The 24,878-nt window shown below is 38.7% G+C and overlaps 1 protein-coding gene across 6 annotated transcripts in view; it reads right to left on the bottom strand.

The window, feature by feature from the left end:
- Positions 1–6,877: 6,877 nt before the first annotated feature.
- Positions 6,878–24,878, bottom strand: part of LOC125466619 (guanine nucleotide-binding protein G(I)/G(S)/G(T) subunit beta-1) — a 71,823-nt gene continuing 53,822 nt past the window's right edge. For all 6 annotated transcript variants that reach the window (XM_048561382.2, XM_059638053.1, XM_048561378.1 and 3 more), the window contains exons 5-11: positions 22,599–22,662; positions 15,185–15,347; positions 12,618–12,684; positions 11,832–12,033; positions 9,694–9,910; positions 9,221–9,334; positions 6,878–8,387 (exon numbers count right to left, since the gene is read on the bottom strand). In XM_048561382.2, the coding sequence (XP_048417339.1) occupies positions 9,228–9,334; positions 9,694–9,910; positions 11,832–12,033; positions 12,618–12,684; positions 15,185–15,347; positions 22,599–22,662 (820 nt within the window). In that variant the 3' untranslated portion in view covers positions 6,878–8,387; positions 9,221–9,227. The remainder of the gene's footprint in view (positions 8,388–9,220; positions 9,335–9,693; positions 9,911–11,831; positions 12,034–12,617; positions 12,685–15,184; positions 15,348–22,598; positions 22,663–24,878) is intronic.

Below are 24,878 nucleotides of genomic sequence, written 5' to 3'. Positions count from 1 at the left end.
TCTGATGATGACCATGAAACCATCAATTGTCAGGAAAATCCCATGTGGTTCACTAATGTCCTTTAGGGAAGGAAACGGCCATTCTTACCTCATCTGAGCTACATTTCATTCCAGACCCACAGCAATGTGGTTAACTCTTAACTACTCTCTGGGCAATTAGGGATGGGTGACAAATGCTAGACTCGCCAGTGATGCCGAGATCCAGTGAATGAAAATAAAACCACATATCTTTGCTAGGTAGCTTGAAAATCATCTCACAGATTGCTCAATTTCAAGTTGAGAGACCTGAAACTGGTATCAATTTTCATTTACTTTCTAGTGACTACAAAAAGGGGTGAAATTGAGTACAAGTACAAACTTGCTGTACAATCCGAGTTATATTTTTAGGCACACATTGTCCAATTGTCTGCAGAGATGGTAGCTTAATGGTAAGGTCACAGGGCCAGTGATCCAGACACCCAGGTTAAGGTAACAGACCCAGCAGCATCAGAGGGGCAGGAAAGCTGATGTTTCAGGCCCAGACCCTTCTCAGAAAATTCCTTTCTGAAGAAGAGTCGAGGCCCAAAACATCAGCTTTCCTGCTCCTCTGATGCTGCTGGGCCTGCTGTGTTCATCCAACTCTACACCTTGTTATCTCAGATTCTCCAGCATCTCCAGTTCCTACTATCTCCGAAAAGGTTTTAACCCAGGTTAATGCTGGGGTATACTGGTTCAAAGTCCAAGCAGCTAATGGAATTAACATGAAATATAATGCTAGTCTAAAAACATGAAACCTTCATTGTTATTAAGACCCACCTAGTCCAATACCTTTAAGGAAAGGAAATCTGGTATTTTGACTCGTCTACATGCACGACTTCAGACAACCTCTCATTGAAATAAACTGCATGGCCTGTTCAAGGAAGAGTAGGTAGATTGGGTAACAATTACTGGTCTGGCTAGCAAGCTTCATTCCTTTAAAAATAAACAGAATGACTGCCAATGGCTTGGCATTCTGAGAATATAATTTTCCTGATCATTTTCTGAGGCAAACTAAAATGCAACCTTACTTGAAAGATTCAGTCACTGCTTGAGAAACTGCAGAAATGATTATTCCCCATAACTGTGTATGCCATACTGCATGAGTCAATTTAATGCACATGTTGCAGAAAAGGTTTGCTCTGAAAACCCAAATGCTGCTTTGTACTTCAAGCTGATCTGTCTTCAGATTGACAGGACAATAACACTTTAAGTGTGGAATTGCTCCAAAAGCTTCTATCTTAGCAATTTAAGTAGAAATTCTTATGATGCCCACATTTTCTGCTTTAAAACTCTAAACATTCACCTCAATTTAGCCATCAATGAGCCTGATGCTCAAAAAGAATAGCCTCAGCAAACTTTCCTCGATATTGTGAGAAATCCTACCCTTTAAACTGAACAAAATGACATCCAGAAAAATTAAACCTGGCTGCTGGAAATCTGCATAGTGAATTCTTCTTTGTGCATACTATACAAGAAAACTGAGCATTGCTGGGTCAAAATCCTGTCATTTCCTCCTTAATGACATTGCAAGTCAACCCACAGGTGGCATGCAGCAGTTCAAGAAGGCAGCTCACCACCACCTTCTCAAGGGGGGCAACTAGGGAAGGGCGATGACTGTTGGCCCAGCCAGTGACATCCAAATCCCACAAATGAAAAAAAAATCAACAAAAAATATAGTGCTGGACTATACTGTCTACATCTAGATTTCTGTACTAATGAAACACAAAGTACCTCATATCCAGAAGAATCAAGTTCTTTGGTAGATGTAGGTAGTGCCCAAAAGCAGGGTCAAAAATGCAACACAGTCATTAACAAATCAAATAGGGAACTCAGGCCAACCTTTTACCAGTGGTTACAAGGTGGAATCAGCTACTTATTAGTTATGGTGAATAAGCAGGATTTATTTAAAAGGAAACTTGTTCATTACACAAATAAAGAAGAGGAAATATTGATAGTTAAATATAGTAGACAGGGAGGGACATTAACATGGACTCTAAATATCAGCATAGACCTGTTGGGCTTGTTAGTACTGCAACAAGCTAATCTGTTTCTCAATCAACCTGAAGCTTAGAAATTAAGCAGTCACATGGTTTAAACTAACTCTTCAAGTCAATTTCTAATAAATAAATTGGCTTTACAGAAATAAGCAATGACTTGACAAGTTTGTTGGTGTGAAATAATTAGCTCTAAATTCTTAAATCTTATTTGTGGAAGGCTCCTTAGCTCAAAAGAAGAGTATGTTTTATAACAGCATGAGCTGTAAATGGCTTCGGGAAGAAATGGTCTTATTTCATAAAACAATTCATTTCCAGGTTGGCTCCAGTTAGTGAGGCTGTTTTGCTGAAATTTTGTTCTTGAACCATCGTTAAACTTAAAAAAAGGAAATCGCTCATCTGCAAAGTGTTTGCAATCTGCCCATTTTAATTGAAAAATTATTAAACTACAAAAATAGCAAGGAGCCAAAGAAACGTGCAATGTTAGTTACTCAAAACTATTATTTTAAAATGCTGAAAAATATAGCACTGTTCATTATAGTGAAAAAAAACTTTACGGTACAGTTCTCATTACCCACTGATGTGCCATCTGTGGATCTGTGTACTCAAGGTTAGTTCCAGGCTTTTTCTTGTTTTCTCATCCAGTTTGGATGATACTGCACAGTCCTGCCCTGTAGATAGGAGTAATATCTTCTATTTTTGTTAGCCTTAGCAAGTCTGTGACCCTATCCCTTGCGGACAATAAAGACTGAGTGCAATGTTACAAGTGTAATGAGGCTTGTTTAATGAAAACTTCACTCCAGAACAATAATAGCACATAGGTCACTGGTTAAACACATAACAAATCAACTCATGGAAAACCATTGCATCCTTAAAATAGTGGCAGCTGCCTAAAGTTCAACTGACTTTTCAGTAATTTAAACAAGCTTTATAGATCAAAATTTTCACAGAGGAAGTGATGATTAGGGTTGTTACAAAGATGTGTAGCTCAGGAAGTGGATGAGATTGTTGGCTTGATTGCCAAGCTGGCTGTTTAGTGATGTTTGATCACCATGCTGGGTAACATCATCAGTGCAGCCTCCAATGAAGCAATATTGTTCTACTCTGCTTGGTATTTATACAATCCAGTCGGTTCAGTTGGGTTGTGTCGTTTCTGGGTCTGTTCTGTGTGGGTTTATATTTGGGGTCTAATTCTATCGTCAATTGCATTACAAGTTGAAAACGAGGCCTCTAGGAATTCCCATGTGTGTCTCATGGCTACTTTGGCCGAGGTCACAGGTGGGGGTTGGAATTTGTAATTTTACTGCTAGCTGGTGTTTGTATATACTGATGGCTAGTTTCCTTCTGGTCTGGCCAATGTAATGTTTGTTGTGGTCATTGCAAGGTATTTTGTAAACTACATTGGTCCTACATGTCATTTGGTCTTTGATGGTGTTTGTCATAGTGTGGCTGTGGGTTTGTGTGCTATCATGATTCCTAGTGGTCATAGGAGTCTCGTTGTCAGTTCTGATGTTCTTAATATCAGGTAGTGTGGTCAGTGTCTTGGGGTGTACTGTGTCCTCCCAGCAATGTCTATCTAGTAGGCACCTTCGGATGCGCTCTTCCTCCTTCCTGTGTAGTTCTGGTGTTTTGCAGTGCATTGTGGCCTGTTTAAATAGTGTCCTAACAACACATTTATTTGTGGATGTTGGGCGATTGCTGTGGAAATTGAGGATTTGGTCAGTGTGGACTACCTTCCTATATACTGTGGTTTGGAACTCCCCGTTGGTTGGTCGTTCTACACTGACTTCTAAAAATGCAATTTGATTGTTGTCTGTCTTGTGGCTCGTAAATTTTGATCCTGGTGCAAACGGTAAGTCTCCTTTTAACTTGATGGCTTAGTAATCCCAGGCATGTCATCCACATTGGTCAGTCGTTTTACCCTGACATCTAGAACCATAAGTTGATTGTTGTCTTCCTCATTACTTGTAAATTTGATCTGGTGAAAATATTGTTAACGAGATGGTACGTCTCTAGCTTGGGGCATTTAATAACGACAAACATGTCATCTACATATAGGACCCAGAGTTTTGGCTTTACGAAGGAGGGTGTAGTGGGTTCCAGTCCTTGCATGACTGCTTCAACATTAAGTCCTGAGCTGCGTGAGCCCAGAGGCATGCCATTGATTTGTTTGTTATATTTGGCCATTAAAGATGAAGTGAGAGACATATGCCCAGTAGTCTCGAGTATATTGCCCTTGCTGATGGAGCTGTTTGGAGTCGGCATTTCTGCTGCATCCAGTAATATGGCAAGTGTACTTTTGGTTAGTGGTATGTCAATGGATGTGACTAGTGCTATGACAACAAAGGATGTTATCTCATTGCTGTTGATTTTAACATTCTTGAGGGTGTGAAGGAATGGGTTGAGGACATGGAGTAGAGTGATCTGTTGACCAGGCGTTTTTGTCTCTGTCGTAGGTCCTTGGCTAAATTGTATGTAGGTGTGCCTGGTAGGGAGAAAAAGGCATGTGAAGGGGATGTCTGGTTTGTTGACTTTGGGTAGCCCGCAGAAGTGGGAGTTTGTACTGCACGTTTTTTTTAGTCACATCAGTGTTTGGGCGATCCTGTTTGCTAACTGCATGTTAGCTCTATCTCCACCTGTTGGCAAGCATGGGTATCTGCAAACTCCAAACAGGTCCACCAGCAAAGACAACATTCTCAGACTACTAGCCATACGCCTCACCACACACCATCTTTAACGGCCAAGCATACAAACAAATCAATGGCACACTTATAGGGTCACCCATCTCAGGATTTATTGCACAGGCAGTCATGCAAAGACTGGAATGCACTTCCCTCTCCTTCATAAACAGGTAACTGGATCCAATATGTGGATGACACGCCTGGGATTACTAAGCCATCAAGTTAAAAAGGAGACTTACCATTTCATCAACGTTTGCACCAGGATCAAAATTTACGAGCCACAAGACAGACAACAATCAAATTGCATTTTTAGAAGTCAGTGTAGAACGACCAACCAATGGGGAGTTCCAAACCACAGTATATAGGAAGGAAACCTACACTGGCCAAATCCTCAACTTCCACAGCAATCACCCAACATCCACAAATAAAAGTGTTGTTAGGACACTATTTAAACAGGCCACAACACACTGCAAAACACCAGAACTACACAGGAAGGAGGAAGAGCACCTATACAAGGTCTTTGCCAACAACCGATATTCCACAACTTCATCTGCAGGTGCGTACTAGATAGACAATGCTAAGAGGGCACAATATGCCCCACAACACTGGCCACACTACCCTATATCAAGAACATATCAGAACTGGCGAGGCTCCTATGACCACTAGGAATCATGGTAGTGCACAAATCCACAGCCACACTACAACAAACACTCTCCAAAGTAACCAAAGACCGCAAGCCCATGACATTCAGGATCAACAGTTGACAAAATACCTTGGAATGAATGCAACCAAACATTACATTGGCCAGACCGGGAGGAATCTAGCTATCAGGATACACCAACACCAGCTAGCAGTGAAACAACACCAAGCTTTCCCTCATCCTAGTGCACTCAGACAATGAATGCCATCAGCTTAACTGGGACAATGTGACCATCCTAACTGAAGCAAACCACAGGAATTCCTAGAGTATGGTTTTCAACCCACAATGCAATTAACAAACATGGAATTAGACTCCACATATAGACACATGCAGAACAGAACTGGAAGTGACAACCCAACTTAAACTGGATCATATAAATTCTAGGTGGAATAGGACAATATCGCTTGAGAGGCCGTACTGATGTTAGCTAACATGGTGATGAAATGTCTGTATGATAAACAGCTAGCCCGGTGATCAAGCCAACAAATCTCACGTAGTGATAAGTTAATGATATTTTAGGACTAGACATCAAGTTCAGAGCTTTAGCTCTAATTTTCATTTTAAAACATATGCAAATCAATCATTTTCTCCTTAGAGAATGACTGACCCACCGGTCAATGAAAATATTGCACCTCAAGATAATGGAACTATGAACTTGACCAACTTTAAATATACAGTCGTCCTTGCATGAATTTACTCTGAACTCTCTAGGAAAATACATAATAGGCAAAGGGGCTGTACAATGCAGATGCATAGAGTTTCAAATTTGACCTGCAGTCTCTGCTGGTAATCTAAGTCAGGGATCTCTACCTTGGCCATTGAGTAGCCAAGATTAATCTTGACTACGTGACTTGGGCAATGATTTATGCTCACTTTGATGAAGGTTAAAAGATCAATATTTCAAGTCTTATATTTCAAGTCTTCACTTCCAGGAATGGAAGAGAGCAAATTAACACAATGATTACAGTAAATTATGAGAGAAAAAATGGTAGAATTTCTGACACTGGAAGCTTAAGGATAGTATCTGTTTTATTAGTCCAATTTTTCTTTGGCTAGAAATCATACATTACATTCATAGCATGCAACAAACAAGGTACAGTGTACAATATTGTGCATTAGCAAGAAAGCCTTGCAAAAGGGTCTGAAGGCAACCTGGGGACAAATTCTGGAGAGTGGTGTTGTAATGGCATGTGCTGTGCTTAGTAGGTCAATGTCTCATGTTTTGGCAATGCAAGTTTCTACAAAGCAGTCCAAAATCTGACCTGGGTTGGGTGTACCATGCCTTCTGATTTAGCGCTGAAGCTATGTGCTGACTTGCTGATACCCCAAATAACAGCTGAAAGCAGGCTAGGAATGGGAAAGAGATGACCAAATTTTATCTGATTTCAGTGACAGCCTTTTCAAATGTATAATTAATGACAAATAATCTTGCTTTCATAAATCTATGGAAATATATGTAAGAAAATAACAAGGCGAGACATACCTCATGTCAAACTGCTTTATTACATCTTAAATAACAGTACATTTTAATATAGTTATCTATCTTGCATCCAGCTTTCTTGTAGTACACTGACTTCAAAATTAAATACAAAAGGCAAAAGGAAAAGGAGTGAGGAAAGACCTACAGAATTAATGGAAAGGGTTGCCAGTCCAGGCCTACACACAATTACAGCACATCTGTACAGGTTTGCAGAAACAGAATGAGAAAGCCACTAATGCTAGTCAAGAGCACTTCTGTTTACAGTGAAGTTATGGTGCAGAAAACCTTTGCTGTTCATCTCAGCAAAATCAGAAAGCCAGAAACCTGTTCTAGAAAATGATTCTAACATTAAGCTTTCTACATAAAGAATTTCAATTTTTAATGTATAAACAGGATGGTTTCTTTAAGAATCATTCAAGGTGAAGATCATTTGAACAGGCCAAGTTTGTTGAGTGTGCTACTCCAGAAAGTGCATAGCCTTTTAATTCTTCATTGATTATGCACAGAGTAGCCATGATTACAGCTGCAATGGTTACAATTTAACAGGTGTCTTAAAAGAACATCTACTGACTTAATTCCATAAGCACTTTTTGCAATTCTACAGCATGCTTCTATAAGAGTAAACCCTCCCATGGCAAAAGGAAAAACAAAAAAACTCCCAAAAAAATTAACTTAGAAACCTCAAGATCATTATTTTCAACATTGACTTACATCATTTGATACACACATTGACCAAATCCAAGCACAGGACATCTGCGGCTGCTATAAGCAGGATTCTCCAGCAAGTTCGGGCAGAATTGGCCCAGAGCAACTTTACGGAGAAACCCACCAGCGTAAAATTCATTGGGGAGTTTTAATTTCTATGTTATCCACACGGTGAAGGGGAGAAAATTACAGTTTAAAAACAAGCATTCATTACCAGGACGGTGTGCTTGGTTAGTTTAGTTTCAACACATTTTAAATGCAATATTTGTGCAACAAAAGGTCCGTGACACAGGACAAGACCAAAAAGAAGATAGCTCTGGGACTGATTTACAGTCATTGACAAACCAGGACGATGCTGGTCTAGGACTCCCTTGTTTAGCAGAAAAATTTCATACCAGCAAATTCCTTAGCTAAAAACACAACTTAAAAATTGAGATGCGTGTTAAAACACAGCTTTCAACCCTTAACTGACAGCAAACCTTCACGGTTCTAAAATTTTAAACTACTGAGAAAATTAGCTGTTTATTCATGATTACCAGGATTCTTTTATAGTTACATTTTGTGGGATGATAGTGTTTTCTCAAGACAGAAACAAAATAATGGTCCCAAAAGGAATGCGCAATCTCATTTTTATACCACAGAATCTTCCATTTAAAGATGCCTAACATTGTGCTCTTCATTATAGCAAAGGTTAAAAGTACATTTTGCCCTTTGAAGTTGGGGGTGTCCAAGTCAGTATCAGTGGATCGGATATGCAATGTCATTGAATGTAGAATGGTCTTCCAGTCACCATGGAGTCCATCTGCAATCTGCAAAAAGGAATGAAGAAAGTTTGGTTTGATTAGTACTGGTACCAATGCTCTTTGTTTAGACAAAGCTAAATAAAATCTCTGAACAAGCACCCGTTCATATGCAACGTCTGCACCTGAGACTACGTTGATAAGCCAACCCCGCTCGTCAGAATATTATGATTTGATCCCTGCTTTAAAGTTATATATTGCTAACCCATAGTAAAAACTCTCTTTGCTGGCTAGCACCATATTTTTACACAAACGTTTGAATAACACACAGAATTCTAGAAAAAGTAAGCCCATTTGATCCTTTAGACAATTCTCCCTAATATCACACTTTAAATTTCATGAGACAATTTAAAAGCAGAAGGATCCCACTGGGATTTGTCAAGTGACCTGTAAAAGAAAAAATAGCAGGAAAGACTTTCTTCACGTTTGTGAACACAGTCTGGGCAACAAACTTTTCTCTTCACAAAATGAAGAAAAGAAGTTTACTCATCCAGAAAAATCTGAAAATGAATGGCTTCTATAAAACGGCAACTAAAATATAGAGACCAATCGCAATAAATGTCAAAGATTCTGCTCAGTATCACCAATGATTTGCTCAACTATTTGCAGCAGAATTCTCTTCAAATATAAAGGGATTTTAAAAAACTGTTGAATATTTAGAATGCCTGCTAAGCCAGTGGAGGATCAAATGTCAATAGACATCAGAAACAATACTAATTTGCTTTAAACACTGTTTTTACAATTAAACTGGTTTCTCAAAGGTTTGATTTGGGTTGAGTGCATGAAACAGGGTCATATAATACATTAGATTTGATTTAGCCGCAGACCAAAACTGAACAAACCTAAAGTTTAGTTCCAAATCTTCAAAAAGCTGTCCCATGATCCTGTTGCAACTGCCATGCCATCATCAGTAACACCCAGGCAACTGACACGGTTATCGTGGCCAGCCAGAACACCTGAAATACAGGGCAAAATGTTTCACAGGGAAGAAAAATAAGTTATGTTTGGATTTCAGTGGATCAAACACTATAAATACTAAGATTATCCTTCTCTATCTACCAATTTGGATTTAAGATTAACAATCAAATATCAGGCAGATTAGATTCAAAATCTTGTTGTATCCTTGGTGTTTAAAGTTATTTTAAAAAAGAATTTGACAACACATTTGCTGCCATTATAAAAATTATGAATATATTTAGCTAACATTTGATGAACGTGCTTAGTAAGATGAACTGAATTTACTTATTTGAAATCTATTTTCCAAAGAATTCATAATCCACTAAAGGAAAAAAAAGAGTAAAAACACGTAGAGTACCAGCACGGTCAGCTTTCAGAGTATCCCAGACATTGCAGTTGAAATCATCATAGCCAGCTAGCAGGAGACGGCCACTCTTTGAGAATGCTACAGATGTAATGCCACAAATGATGTTATCATGGGAATACACCATCAACTCCTGATCAGCACGCACATCAAACAGCCTGCAGGTGGCATCATCAGAGCCAGTTGCAAATGCATTGCCATTAGGGAAGAACTGAAAGACAATAGAGTACATTGAACATAGGCACAGACTTTCAAAATAACATTTATATAGTGCTATTATTGTCATAAAACATTTCAGAGGTAATTAAAAAGCAAAATATAATAGTGACTTACACATGGATCACTATGGGAGACAACCAAACACTTGGTCAAAAGGGGGCACTTTATAGGAGGGGAAGTGTGTTAGGGGGTGTAGGGATGGAATACTGGAGCCTAGGATCCAAGCAGCAAAAGGTACAGTAAAAGACGGGAGTATGATTAAAGGCAAAGGGCCAGTTAGCTGCTTAAATGACCTTTAACTTTATGGAGAATAAAACATGGCAGGTTAGTCTGGAGTCTGAGAGAACAGTCAAATCTGGAAGCTAAAAATTCACGTTTCAGGCATTCAGCAGCTGAGTTGAGTCAGTGAGAGTAACAGGTTACAATAGAGACTGAAATAAAGTAATCTATGGTATTGCTAAGACATGTGGTTGAACGTTTATCTCAGGGGTCAAGTACATAATTGAGCTTGTCTGGTCTGGTTCAATCTCAGGTGCCAGAGCAAGGGACAAAATTGATCATGAGGGAACAGAACTGGAGCACTGTCCACATGCGATAGTTTCACATTTCCAATATTTAATTGCAGGGAAGTTCTGCTCTGAGGGGGAAAAAGGAAATTGGCAAAACAAAAAATCTATTTGAAGTATTCAACCTTGCTGAAATTGACACCCATACTGTATGTTTCTAGGCTCCTATGCCCCCCAAAAGTGCTTTCATAATCTCATTTACATATGTCAGTGTGACCAGATTAATTTTAAATGAGGTGAGCACTGTGGGCTTTAACTGGCATCTGATCCTAAACTGCTGAATGATAAAAATGCTTAAATCAGTTCAACCTGCAGTGACACTGAATGCTTTGGCCCTGGAGCTAGGTGACTGCAGATGGTCTATTACTCCATACACCACATTGAAACCAGTGGGAAAATATATTATATTTTCTCTGCTTTCACTCAGTTATGCAGAAATAAAATCACTATTTTCAAATGAGGCACATGAAAATGAACATTTGGGTTAACCATTCAATGTTTATCCAGAATGCAAAACAAAAAATTAGAAACAGATTTGAAAAGAGATTTTGTCCAATTCTCTGAACCCATAAAAGTATAGTTCAACAGTACATTTTTGCTTTCACAATTAAATTTTAAAATATAGTGGACACAGATATTGTAAGACACACCAGTCAGAGTGAGATATCCAGGAGCATAGTTCCAACAGTCATCCAAGACAAAACAGCTTAACTGGTATTCCACTGAAAATATTCACAAGGGTACAGTGGTGGCTGTGTGTAGCATCTACACCAGCACGCATGCAACTCCTTTGGCAGTACCTTCCAACTTTAGAAGGTCTACTACCCAAACAAACAAGAGCAGTTAATGGATGGGAAGACTGCCACACTCCAAACCCCTACTTGGAAACATACTGCTGTGCCTTCTTATTGCTCAGTTAAAATTCTGGAACTTCCTTCAAAACAGTGCCGTGGGTATCCCTACACCCCAAAGACAAAGTGATTTAGGAATGCAACTTACCACCACCTTCAAAGGGTGACACCAGATTAGGCAAAAATGCTGGCCTAGCCAGTGAAATCTACATCACATGAATGAATGAGATAAAAATACTAACCTTTGCTTTGTCTAAAAACCATTTACATGATAATCTGGAAAATCTTGTTATTTTATACTGTAAAGAATTTCTCAAACCTTTTGTACTAGTTATTTACTTGGATATAGATGTTTACTAAAAAGAATGTAAATGATTACAAAGACATTTCATTAAACCAGTGAAACTCGAATCCCATTTCAATGATTCTGAAAAACAATTAAAACAGTACCACCCCACTCACAAATTAAAGCTGCAAAAATAAAAGCTAAACTTACACAAATGGCATTGATGTCAGACTCATGTCCAGTGAAAGTCTGTCGGCACATGCCATCTCGAATGTCCCAAAGTTTGCCAGAGGCATCACAAGCACCAGAAACAAAAAGCCTTGTATCAGGACCAAGAGAAAGGCTCATGACATCACCAGTATGGCCAGTGAATGTAGTTGTTTGCTGCCCAGTTTCAATGTCCCAAAGAGCACTAACGAGAAAATGTGTAAAATAGTTTAGATGCCAAGAACACATTTCATTGTAAAGGCACTATACATAAGACAGCATATTTGCTATATCCTTTCATTTAATTCCAATGATAAGCTATTTCAATCTACTACCAAAATCACTGAGTCAAACAAAGGTGAAGCTCCCTTCTACTGCAATCATGAAGCATTTACAATTGGTCTAAGACTGGTATTCAGCCTGACGTCAGCTCACCTGTAATTTTACCTGTTAAACTGTTTAATTTGCAACCAGATTCTTATTTTATATTGATCCAATTTCTTTTGAATATTCAGAAGTTCTGACAACATTGATTTCTTCTCAGATCACAATTTAATCTGGTGATCCTCTCCCCATTACAACTCAAAGATACAATCTTTGCTGGCCTTTTCAAAAAAGACAATATGTGCCTAGCATAGAAAAGACATATTCAACACCCTGCCAAGCTTGTTTGCTGAATACATTAACTCAAATTGACTGCTTAAGAGTAATCTTCAAGGAGGTAATTTTTAGAAAATTGAAATAGTTTTAACATCTTGGTAGCATCAAGAATCTGATTTTACCACTCACCAAGTGGTGTCTCCTGAACTGGTTACAATTTGATTATCATCCAGGAAGCGGCAACAGGACAAATAACCTGTCAAGAATAATTAAAGCAGAATCCATTAATACTGCATACATATACAAAAACAGGATCAAAATCTACCCCATGTTAATAACTCGCATCCTGTAGTCTCAGTTATTCTGCAAAACCACGAAAGCTTATTTTTATAATTCCCTTCTTTAGAATCTAGCTTCTTGCTGCAGTGTGGCTCTATGAACATCAAAAATTGTTCTCTAAATTCCCTACAGTGGCATTATTTACAGGACAGATTAGACGCTTAGCAAGTCAGTCTATCTGGTATGATATCTAGGCAGTCAAATCTAATCCTGCATTCCGCTTTGTCCACATAATTCCTGCAAAATCTACAGCTGACTGTCCTCCTCAACGCAAGGCTGAGAAAATTTTAACATCCATACTAACAACAGAGCTGAGACTAGCTAACTTGGTAGAAATAAAGAACTGAACATGAAGCTTTGCCACATGACTCAGGTGCTCCATGTGGCATAGAGCAATGTTCTTATTCTTAATATCAATATACAAAGTTGGGCAGTGAATTAATTTTTTTCCTCACTGTTACACTGTTTATTTGCTGCAGCATAAGTCTTCATGAGAGAATGTAATATTATTTGAACGGACAGAATCTCTTAGAAGAGTTTTACAAGAACTAGGATTCAGATTTCAACTCCAATCTAGTTTTTACAATGGATACTTGGAATATATAGACAGCTGCCACACAGTTTTTCAAAAATTACAGCAGTTATTCAGTTACAATTTCTGTATGTGTTATCTACAACCTGCCTGAAGGGCATGGGTGCAGGGAACTTAAAGGTTCTGCCCAAGGTGAGACTGGAAATCAGTTTCTGGACACAAGGGGTAGATGTTAGAGTAAACAGAGATAGTAGGAACTGCCGGTGCTGGAGAATCTGAGATAACACGGCGTGAAGCTGGATGAACACAGCAGGCCAAGCAGCAGAGGAGCAGGAAAGTTTGATGTTTCGGGTCGAGGCCCTTCTTCAGAAAAATCATTTTTCTGAAGGGCCTCGACACGAAACGTCAAACTTTCCTACTCGTCTGATGCTGCTTGGCCTGCTCTGTTCATTCAGCTTCACACTGTTATCTAATGATGTTAGAGTAAAGATTTGCCCCAATTAATAAGATTACTTCACCCAAGAGAATGCTGTCTTGTGAATGTGTTAGATAATGCCTCATCTCTAAAAACAGCAATTGCTGGTGAAACTCAGCAGGTTTGGCAGCATGTAGGGAGAAAGTGGTTAACATTTCGCACCCAGTGATTCTTCATCGGAGCCAGATGACTTGAGGTCACCGGACTTGAAACATTAACCCTACTTTCTCCCCATAGGTAGACAGACCCGCTGAGTTTCACCAGCAATTTCTGTTTTCCTTTCAGATCTCCAGCATCCGCAACTCTTGTTTTATGAGAGCATCTCTTACAAGAGCTATGGCAGGAATTATGACATCGTCATTAACTCAACCGAGCTTTTACAATGGACACTTTGAACTTATCGCTGCTCTTCTGAATACGGCCATGTTCACCTCAATATTGTGAGGATCTGCTAACATTACAAAGACTATTGCACTGCATAAAGACATTTCTGCTCATTAAAATATAAATATCTGATCCTTTATCTTGAGACGCAAGGTCTACTATGCCTTTGTCAAATGACATTCCATGGGGGTGTAATTTAGAAGGGTACTGCCTTGAACTGCCATGTTCTCAGTTTAAATGTGTCACTGCTGTTTCAAAGCAGCTGCATCCTTGTTAGTGTTCTAGTTAAGCAAATGATACAGAGTTTATAAACGGTATAGATCACCATAACCAATCTAGCTCGGTGGTTTGAATTGTGTCCTTCATAATAAGCCACAGGAACATCTAGGTCATCTTCTCAAGGTGACATGGGACCGTGAAATTGTGGATGACTTAATGGAAATCAGGATTAGAAAACACTAGGCTTTTGAATAATATTGCTGGAAATAGAGTGAAATTAACTACCAAGTGCCCACGATGTAGCATACAACAGCCAGTCAGATTGGAGTGCCAATGTGTAACATCAGTGAGGAATCACATTATATCAAGTCACCAAGCATAACTAAGCTCATCTTTGTTCTGCTAACCTCAGTTGGGCCTTTTAGCTTCATGTGAAACCTCCAGTGTTTCAAAGAACTCTGACTGCCTTTGAATGCTGTTTAAGTGAGTTGAATAGTATGAAAGGTTTCAAGAACTCCGAAGTAATCTACAGTTTTCATAGGTCTTTCTGACTACAAGGTGGAAAAATAGAAGCAGTCACAGCCCCTTAGGCCTGCTGTCTGTTAACGCAAATAAAATCATAGCTCCTACATCTACTCCACTTTCTGCCCTGTTCCCATATCCATGTATACATTCACCACTAATTAATTCACAACTATAGCAAGGTCAAAATGGCCATAGAAATTAATAGAAAAAAAAACTTACCAGTATCTTTACACGAACACAGTCACAATCTTCAATAAGTTCAAAGTCAGTTAGATCACTTACCTGTATGCCCTGCCAATTCACGACTCACACGGACATTTCCTTCACGGGTTTTCAGATTATATATGGAACAGATGTTGTCCAAACCACCACAAGCAACGTAGTTACCAGATGGAGCATATGCACAGGTCATGACCCAGGAAGACCGGAGAGGAATGGCATGCACCTATAGCTCAGTCACAGAGAACAAAATACACCTTGAAGGAGTGCCTTACGAACGATGCATGTTAAGAACTTTTTCCTCACTGAATAGATTGCAAAAATTCATCATATTGCTTTGCAAGAGCTACAAGAGTATAAAATTCCTTTGTTTCTTCAAAGGAAAATTTTGCTAGTTTACATAAATGTTCCTGCTAGGATGGATAGAGGATCTTTTCCCCCTAGGGTGGGCATAGGTTCATGGCATGAGGTGAAGAGTTTAGACAAGTGACGGCAAGTGTTTCACACCAAGGATGGTGGATGCCTGGACTACACCGCCAGTGGTGGTGAAAACAGGCACATCTTGATAGACACAAGAATGGGAGGTGAACAAAGGGCCAGAGATCACACATGGGCAATAAGTGGCAGGTCTAAATAGAGACTAGGAATTGGCACAGGCTTGGTGGGCTGAAGGCCCTGTTCCTGTGCTTTATTGTTCTTTCCTCTCTTTGGTATTTTATAAAAAAGCAAAAGAATGTAATCACAAGAATCAAAATCAGCTTGAATTCACGCCCAGTGCATTAGGCTGTTCCCCGCATTACTAGTCCAGTGACATTACCACTACATCACCATCTCAAAATACTGCTGATTGTAAACAAGTATTCCATTCCTTCAACTGATACTTGGCTGAAATCAGTACGTCTAGCAAGAAATGATAGGTGCAATATTGCTTTCAAGTGATATATTTCCAATACCAGATAAAACACTGCCAAAAAGTTTAAAAATGGAAACAAATGAGAACACACTCCCATTACCAGCTGGATTTAATCCAACATTAATCCTAAAAACCAAATTATATAATTAATAACCCTTCTAGAAAAAACAAACAAAACTGCAGATGCTGGAAAAACATTCTTCTGAATGGGTCACTGAACCTGAAATGTTAACTTTGCTTTCTGTCCACAGATGCTACCAGACCTGCTGAGCTTTTGCAACAATTGCTGTTCTTGCTCCTTCTGGAGAATCTAGTTTTTCTTTGAGTTCAAACAAACGTTCTGAAATGTCCCATATCACTAACACGTTTACACTCAAGTCTGAACATCCATGATGGATGAAAACAATTCTCGTGAAGCAGACAAAGAAGCTGTCAAAAAGAGTGTTCAGATGACACCAGATGCACATCAGAATTAGGAGTAGACTGCTTAGTCCCTTGAGAGCCTACTCTGTTTGATATCTGACTAATCTGATTGTAGCCGCAATTCTACTCTCCTGCCTCTCCTTTATAACGTATCTACCTAGATCTTACAGGTATCCAATATAGAGCCTCCTCTGCTCTCTTGGAAGAATTATACAAAATAACAACTCTTGGGGGAAAAATATCCTGGTGTCTTAAATGTTAAGAGTCACTATTTTTAAAACTGCACTCCTTAGCTCTAGTCTCCAAGTAGAAACATTTACATTGTTTCATTTGCCTACAGATTCAATGGAAACTATAGAGCAAACACACGTGCACAAATTTGTAGTTTAGCAATGCTGAGATATTACTTTGCATCATGAATACTAAACAAACTGTTAATGCATTAATAATTCACCGAATGAACTTTGAGGCATTCTGTTCTAAAAAAATGGATTAAATTGAATCTATTTATTCTTTCATTACATATGGGGGTTATGGGCAAGGCCAGTATTTGTCTGCATCCCGAAATGCCTTTTAACTTAATAGCTTGTCAAGTCATTCCAGAACCAAACACAGGATTGGCATCCTGGGAGTCACATGTAGGCCAGACCAGATAAGGATGGCAATATCCTTTCTCAAAACAGATGGGTGAATCAGATGGCAATTTCAGGGTCATTATTACTGCGACTGTCATTTTATTCCAAATTTTACTGATCAAATTTAAATTCCACCACCAGTCATTGTGACATCTGAATCCTTGTTTTCACAGCAGAACCTGGACCTCTGGATTACTAACCCAGTGACATTACTGCTATACCAGTCACTAAACAATGCTAATCCTAAATAAGTCCCGAAACTCCATTCCACTATTTGTTACAATAAGCATTAAAATTCAAATCCACTTTAAAAAGTGAACATAATCGATGTTAGACAGGAGAAGGTCTAGATATCAAAAACTGTGACAAAAAGCTCCCACAAGCTACTTAGAAAACATGACTATCCAATTAATGCCATCATTCAACTACTAAAAACATCCACTGTTTTCTCTCAACTCACCAGAAACAACTATGAAAGTGCAATGATTTTTATACAGTAATTTATATAGTAAAATACGATCAGACCCAAAACAGGACTTTGTTCCTTTTGTCCCGGTTTCTCAGGGTCAATAGTTTTAGGTGGAAGCCAGGACAACTTGAACATCTTCTCAGGATGTGCAGTTGAAGCTAATTTATTCCTTAATAGATCACATGCAAAAAACAGACAGCTGAAGTACAGCTGGAGGCCTACGGGTGGGCTAGCAGGGAAAGGAGGAACAGTGAAACTTGCTGTGTGCGCACACATATTATATTTTTCCTACTCCAACATGGGAGCAATTATATTGCAATTACATAATTATAGAAGTACACAACAGACCAGATGGATTCATTTTTGATGGCCTCCTAATCAGAACACCATCAAGAGTAAGTATTTGAAATTAAACTAATAGCTTTTACCTTGAACTTTAACTTGGCTGTCTGATATGACGACAAACTGCCTCAACCATCAGATTTTAAAATGCCCTAAAGGAGACCTCTGACTCACGATACACCAGGATTTAATAATACCAGTATAATTAATTATGGAGATACTGAATATCTGAACACAAGCTTATTAAAATGGTAGAAAATAGAAAATTATTCTACTAAACTCAAGAAACCAATCCCATGTGGATCTTAATTTTTAAGCTATTTAAACTTTACTGTTCCCAACTTGGGCTGAAAACTTCTATATACAGAGATCAACAGCTGCCTGTATTTACGTATACTGTCTGAGAAACTAGTTCTCCTGAAATTAGACAAAGCAAGTGAAGGAGTTGTGTTTAAAGGACCTTGAGAAAGAGACCGGAAGTCAAATGGTGTTTGCAGCAGAATTCCACTCCACTTCAAAACAAATGAAGACACAGCCATCAAGAAGACAACAGTGCAGAAATGTGGATGAGGATGGTCAAGTAGGTCATCAAGCCTTAGCAAAACTGATGTCAATGGGAATTGGAGTAACTCTTCACTGATTGGGTTCTTATTTAACACAAGATAAATGCTTGTAGATATTGGTAGGCAATTATTGCTGCAGGAGTAGTTTAATTTTCCCTCCAATAAAGACCAGCAGTGGTGACATTTATTGATAACAGCAATGTTCAGTACAATTCATAACCTACTGAAGTGGCTTCCTTCCCTTTCTCCCCATAGACTAACCATATTGTCACTGAATTTTTCCAAATCCTGGAAGTACTACTATAAACTTAACTGGTTTAGCCAAATAAATAGTTGCCATAGAGACAGATCAGATGTTGTGCATTCTGTGGCAAGTAACTCACCACCTCACTTTCCAAAACATGCCTACAATCTGCAGTGCAAAGGAGTAGGATAATTGTTTGAATAAGTGTAACTCCAGCAATACAAAACTTTATCAAGACAAAGCAACCTACATGATAGTCATCCACCCAACGCTTTAATCATCCAAGCTCTTCAGAAGCACAAAGCTAGTTTGTACCAACTACAATATGCAAAGCAACAACTCAAACTTCCTCCAACACTACCTCTCAAACCCAGGACTTTCAGCAACTAGAGGAATACAGCAGATACACAGAGGCACCATCACCTGTGAGTTCTCTTTCAAGATACATAAATGGCTCAATGGCAGGTGACAGAATAATGGTGGAAGGTTGCTTCTCAGAGGACTGTGACCAGCAGTGTTCCGGGGGGAATGGTTCTGTGTCTGTTTCCTTTGTCATGTGTGTAAATGATGTGGATGAGAATATAGAATGCATGGTTACTAAGTTTGTGGAAGGACACCAAAATTGGTGGCACTTTAGATAGTGAAGATGATTTGGAGATTACAAAGGGTTCTTGATCAAATGGGTTGATGGGGTGAAAAATGGCAGAGTTCAATCTGGAATAAATGCAACGTATTGCATTTTGGTATAATAAACAAGGGTAGGGCTTATACAATTATTGGTAGGGCCTTGAGCAATGTTGTAAAACAGATAGACCTAGGGGAGCAGGTATACAATTCTTTAAAGTTTGCATCACATATGGACAGGATGGTTAAAAAGGCATTTGGCATGCTTGTCCTCAGTACTAAGTCCTCTGTGCTTAGGAATTGGGTCATTATGTTGGGGTTTACAGGACCTTGGTGAGGTATCCTATGGAATAGTGTGTCCAGTTCGGGCTGCCCAGTTACAGGAAGGATTATTATCAAGCTGAAAGGGGTTCAGCAGAGAATTACCACAATGATGCCAAGCATGGAAAGTTTGAGTTTGAATGAAAGATTGGGACCTTTTTCCACTAGAATGTAGGAGGCTGAGAGGTGATCTGATAGAAGTTTATAAAATAATGACAGGCATAGAGAGAGTTGTCCTTTCCCTAGGATGTGGAATTTAAAGACCGGGGAACAGTTTTGAAGGTAAGAGAAGGGAGATTTTTTAAAAATGCAAATATTTTTTGTACAGAGAGGGTGGTTTGCATGTGGAATGAACTTCCTGAAGTTGTGGGCGCGGGTACATTTATAATGTTTAAAAAGATATTTGGATGGATATAGGAACAGGAGGGGTTTGGAGAGATATGGACCAGAAGCAAGCCAGTGGGACTAGTTTAATTTGGGATTATGTTTGGCATGGACTGGTTGGAACAAAGGGTCTGTTTCCATGTTGATTGACTCAAATGACCCTTATAGAGCCACATCATTCTGAGTTAGAACTACATGGCCTTTTCTTTATTGTCACTGAGCCAAATTCCTGGAACTCCCTCACAGCATTATGAGAACGCCTACACCATAATTGGTGTCATCAGTTCAAGACAACAAATCACCACCTTTTAAAAACGTCACAGAATCCTTAGTACAGAAGCAGGCCATTTTGCCCATCAAATCTCACTGCCTCTCCAGAGACCACCCCAACCAGACCCACCCTCCTACCCTACCCCTATAACCCTGCACTTTCCCACAGCTGGCTTGCACATCCCTAGACATTTTGGGCAATTTAGCATGGCCAATCCACTTAAGCTGCACATCTTTGGACTGTGGGAGGAATTTGGAGCACCCGGAGGAAATCCGCACAAATATTAGGAGAACATGTAAACTCCATAGGGACAATTGCCGGAATGTGGATTCAAACTTCAGTCCCTGGCACTGAGGCAGCGTTGCTCACCACCAAGCTGCCCTGCTGTTGAAGGGAAATTTGAGCTGAGTAACTAATGTTCAACATGCCCAGAGATTTTGAGCAAGAAAAAGGTACAGATACATTTTTAGGGAGGCTGCAAACAACGTGCTTCAAGCTGAAAAACAGTAGACAGATGAGGGACATCACTGGCTTGGGTAGGGAGCTTGTTGCCAAAATTAATCATATTTTCTGCTTTCTTAATGTTTAGTTGGACAGCATTGTAAAAGCTAAATACTTTCATGTTGGAGAGGTGGAATTCATATTCACCAGCCACTCACTTTTGGAAGTACAGTGTCATCTCTATCTTTGTCAGTGAATTTGTTCTGCATCCAAATGATCGTGCGAGCAATTCAGGCGATCCTGTGACTATGACTGCACAAAAGTGAAATCAAATAAAGGATGCCCATCTAAATTGAAATTTAAAAAAACACTGGAAAAGGAGGGCACATCAACACTGTCAACACCTACAGAAATAAAGAATGGAAGAAAGCGCACCAGCTACAATCACAAATAATGTAATTTCCCGACCTTTATTAAGGATAATTCAGCATCAGAATCAGGAAACATTTATATATTTAATAACCTGCGGTAGAAAGGAGGCTTGTGATGGGGTGCAGTTTTATTACAGTCGATGGAATTTTGAAGATGGGTGACAGCTGTTTTGAAAGGGAGAGGGGCATTACTTGGGAATTGCTCGCACGATCATTTGGATGCAGAACAAATTCACTGACAAAGATAGAGATGACACTGTACTTCCAAAAGTGAGTGGCTGGTGAACATGAATTCCACCTCTCCAACATGAAAGTATTTAGCTTTTACAATGCTTTTTAATAACATTTACCAGTCATTTTGCTGCAAAGTATCATTTTCGTTTACACTTACTATATTTATGACAAACACATTAAAATAAGTCAGACTGGTTAAGGTGGTTAGGTTTATCCAGCTGAATTTCAGACAGCAGATCCTCCAAAATAATACAGCTCCTCCTTTACTGCCCTGCCACTGCCCATTACCACATTTATCGCCTATCTCATTTGTGCCAGAGAATATAGTTACGTAAAACACAAGACATTATAGGAAATTCTGCCATAAATAATTTGTCAATATTAATTCCATTTCATCAGTACCGAGTTCATCAATTCCCTGCAGTACAGAATAATGAAGCTCAATGAAAAATGCTGCAGTGCACTACAAGAATTTCCAGCTGATTCTTCGCCAACTCCTTCATCTCATCAGCAAAAGACTGAACATTTCAATACTTCTGAACAACTTCTGAAAACTCTGGTTTGAACCAGAATTCAAGCTTGATGCTGTTCAGATGCTGAATTAAAAACAGAAAAACAAACGAACTCAAAACTTTTCCACACTGAAGAAATTTGACAGAAATATACCTCAGCCGGGATACTTAACATGTTAAAAGTTCTACAAGTTACAGTAATTTACAGTTCTGAAGAGCCATACCAGATTCCAAATATTAACTGTTTCTCACTCCACAGATGCTGCCAGATCAGATTTTCTCCAGCATTCTATGCATGTTTCAGATTTCCAGCATCAGCAGTATTTCGCCTTTATCCAAGGATGTAAGCAAATCTGATCCATCACCAACATTTGTGCACAGCTACCTGAACCGGGAGTCATGAATGATTATACCCCTTACTTAAATAAGGCAGACAGGTCAATTTAGTTTACAGCTTAGATTAAAGTAGGTTCCTCAAAAAATGATTCATCTATCCAAAGAGCTAGTGGAGTAAATTCACAAATTTTAAAGTTGCAGAATTACTGTGTTCTGATGAGTCAAGTTCTATAGGTAAACACAATCAGGTGCCACAGATTTATTTTCAAAGTTCATCTGTGTCAAGCGGAAACATTTGAGCCAAATTCAATTCCAAACTTCAGACTGTACTCACTTTGTTTGTGGTATAGCTATCCCAGATGATCAATTTTCCATCCTGGGAGGCACTCACTAGCAGTCTACAGGGGAGAAAAAAAACAAATATAGTTGATACCACATTCAGACTAGGTGAATTAAGGTGAAATATTGCAGTTCAAAGGTGATCTTTGAAATCTAAATTCAAAAACTTTGACACCTTGCATACACTAAAACCAATTTTACAGGAAAGTAGGTTACAGAAATGAACTCCCACAGGTATATGCTTCATGTGAGAAGTAAGAATACTTTCCCCAAAACAAATCAACTGCCAAGCAGTTAAACATAATGCAAATCACAAAGTTACTCAGGTTTTACCTTAACTAGATTAAAACATTATTACTTCACCGTTTAATTTGTAGCCCACAATACATTTTTGCTCATCACAAACGTGGGATCATTTCTGTATTTCACTGAATTTGATTATAAAGTGACTTTCTTGAACAAATGATTATGTTCTATGTAGAAAATGAACACAGTTTCAGTGCTGTTCAATGTCAAAGATCTAAATACTGAATCCTAAATATAGTCAGTCAACATTGATTTTTTTTCCATTCATTTCGAAAATTTCAATATATACTAACTTTTGAGAAGTATACCACATTACACTATAGTTTAAGTACATGCACACTATTTTTATGCAAAATGCCTAATAGAATTGGTTAGTTGTAAAAACAGAAGTTGCTGAAAAAGCTCAGCAGGTCTGGCAGCATTTCTGAAGGAAAAAAGAGTTAATGCTTCAGGTCCAGTGACCCTTCCTCAGTTCTGAGGAAGGGTCACTGGACCTGAAGCGTTAAACATTTTTCCTTCAGATGTTGCCAGACCTGCTGAGCTTTGCCAGCAACTTCTGTTTTTGACCCCGGTTTACAGCATCCACAGTTCTTTCAGTTTTTATTTGGTTAGTTATAACTTGGCACATGATTCCATTTAGTACTCATATTAGACAGACATTCACTTTTCATTTTATCAGAATGTAATGAAGAGCACTTCCATAATTTGGACCTTCTGATGACAGGTGCAGTTCTACAGACCTCAAATTTTCCTCTGTACGTCATTAACTATCAAGGGCTTAGTAATGTGCAGCAATAACAATGAAGGACCGCAAGAAGTTTTGCCATCTAAAGAATTAAAAATGAATGCTGTTTTTGAGCTTCTGAATTCTGGTTACAATGTGATAATTCTTACATTAACCTGGTCACACTGCCACTTAGCTTTCCAAATATTGGTACTATTGTTATTGGACAAACGTCCTAACAAATTTAATATCTGAACACAGTGGATCGAGCTGTTCTTTTAAATCTTTTCACAGACATGCCACTATTTGCATTCAACAATTTGTCTCTTATGAACAGGTATTCATTATACAAGAAAAGCTACAGGAGCCTGTAATTATCAAATTCAATATTCCATTCCACAGATATAAAGCACTCAGCGTGTCATGTGTTATTTGCATGAAATATGTCCATAAACAGCAGCTGTAAGAAGTAAACAGCAAGCCACCTGACTGCAAATGCAGGAGGGCTGTGTTGAGGAACTGCTTCGCTTGCAAATAGTAAGCAGTGAATGTTTACTAAAATTTGGGTTTCAAAAACTGTGCCTGATTTAGTCATGAATATTTTGAGAATGTTAAGTACGTTTTAAGGAACTTCCAAATGGATGGACATATTAAAAATATCTGAACTATATCAATGCACACATCTAATGAACAAAGGGAGAACCTTATTTTGCCTATTTGTTGCTACAATTTGATAAATTTGCAGAATTGCTGGTTCATACAGCTCAACTACAAGAATACGCCTAGTCCCTGGTGGACTCAGGTATGAGCGCATCTATTCACAGTAGCTAGATTTCCCGAAAGATTTAACCCACACCTGCTTCAATTTAATAAGATAAAGTTGTAGCTTTTACATTTACCTATTCATATTCCTAAAATCTGAATATTTAAACCATACTATGTGAGGCAGTATCTTGAATTTGGAAAATGTTTCCAGTGTCAACATGAAAAGTGCAATATAATTGGTGCTAAACCTTACATTGGTATCTGTTGCACTTATTTCAACCAAGGTTTGACAAAATACTGTACAGATTAATGAAATGCACACAAGTGTGAATGCATTTAAGCAAGTTTCTCATGAAGATTACATTTCAACTGATATTAAAAGTTTACATGCCTAGCCATGTAAAACGGGCAATGGCACAATTAAAATTACAGCGGCATTACCTGGAAACTCGGTAGCAAATGCACTGCGTTAAAGCATGA

The sequence above is a fragment of the Stegostoma tigrinum genome, chromosome 28 (assembly GCF_030684315.1).
Source record: "Stegostoma tigrinum isolate sSteTig4 chromosome 28, sSteTig4.hap1, whole genome shotgun sequence".
Classification (NCBI taxonomy): Eukaryota; Metazoa; Chordata; class Chondrichthyes; order Orectolobiformes; family Stegostomatidae; genus Stegostoma; species Stegostoma tigrinum.
The sequence above is the reverse complement of the archived record's forward strand: the minus strand, read 5'-3'. Positions and strand labels throughout refer to the sequence as shown.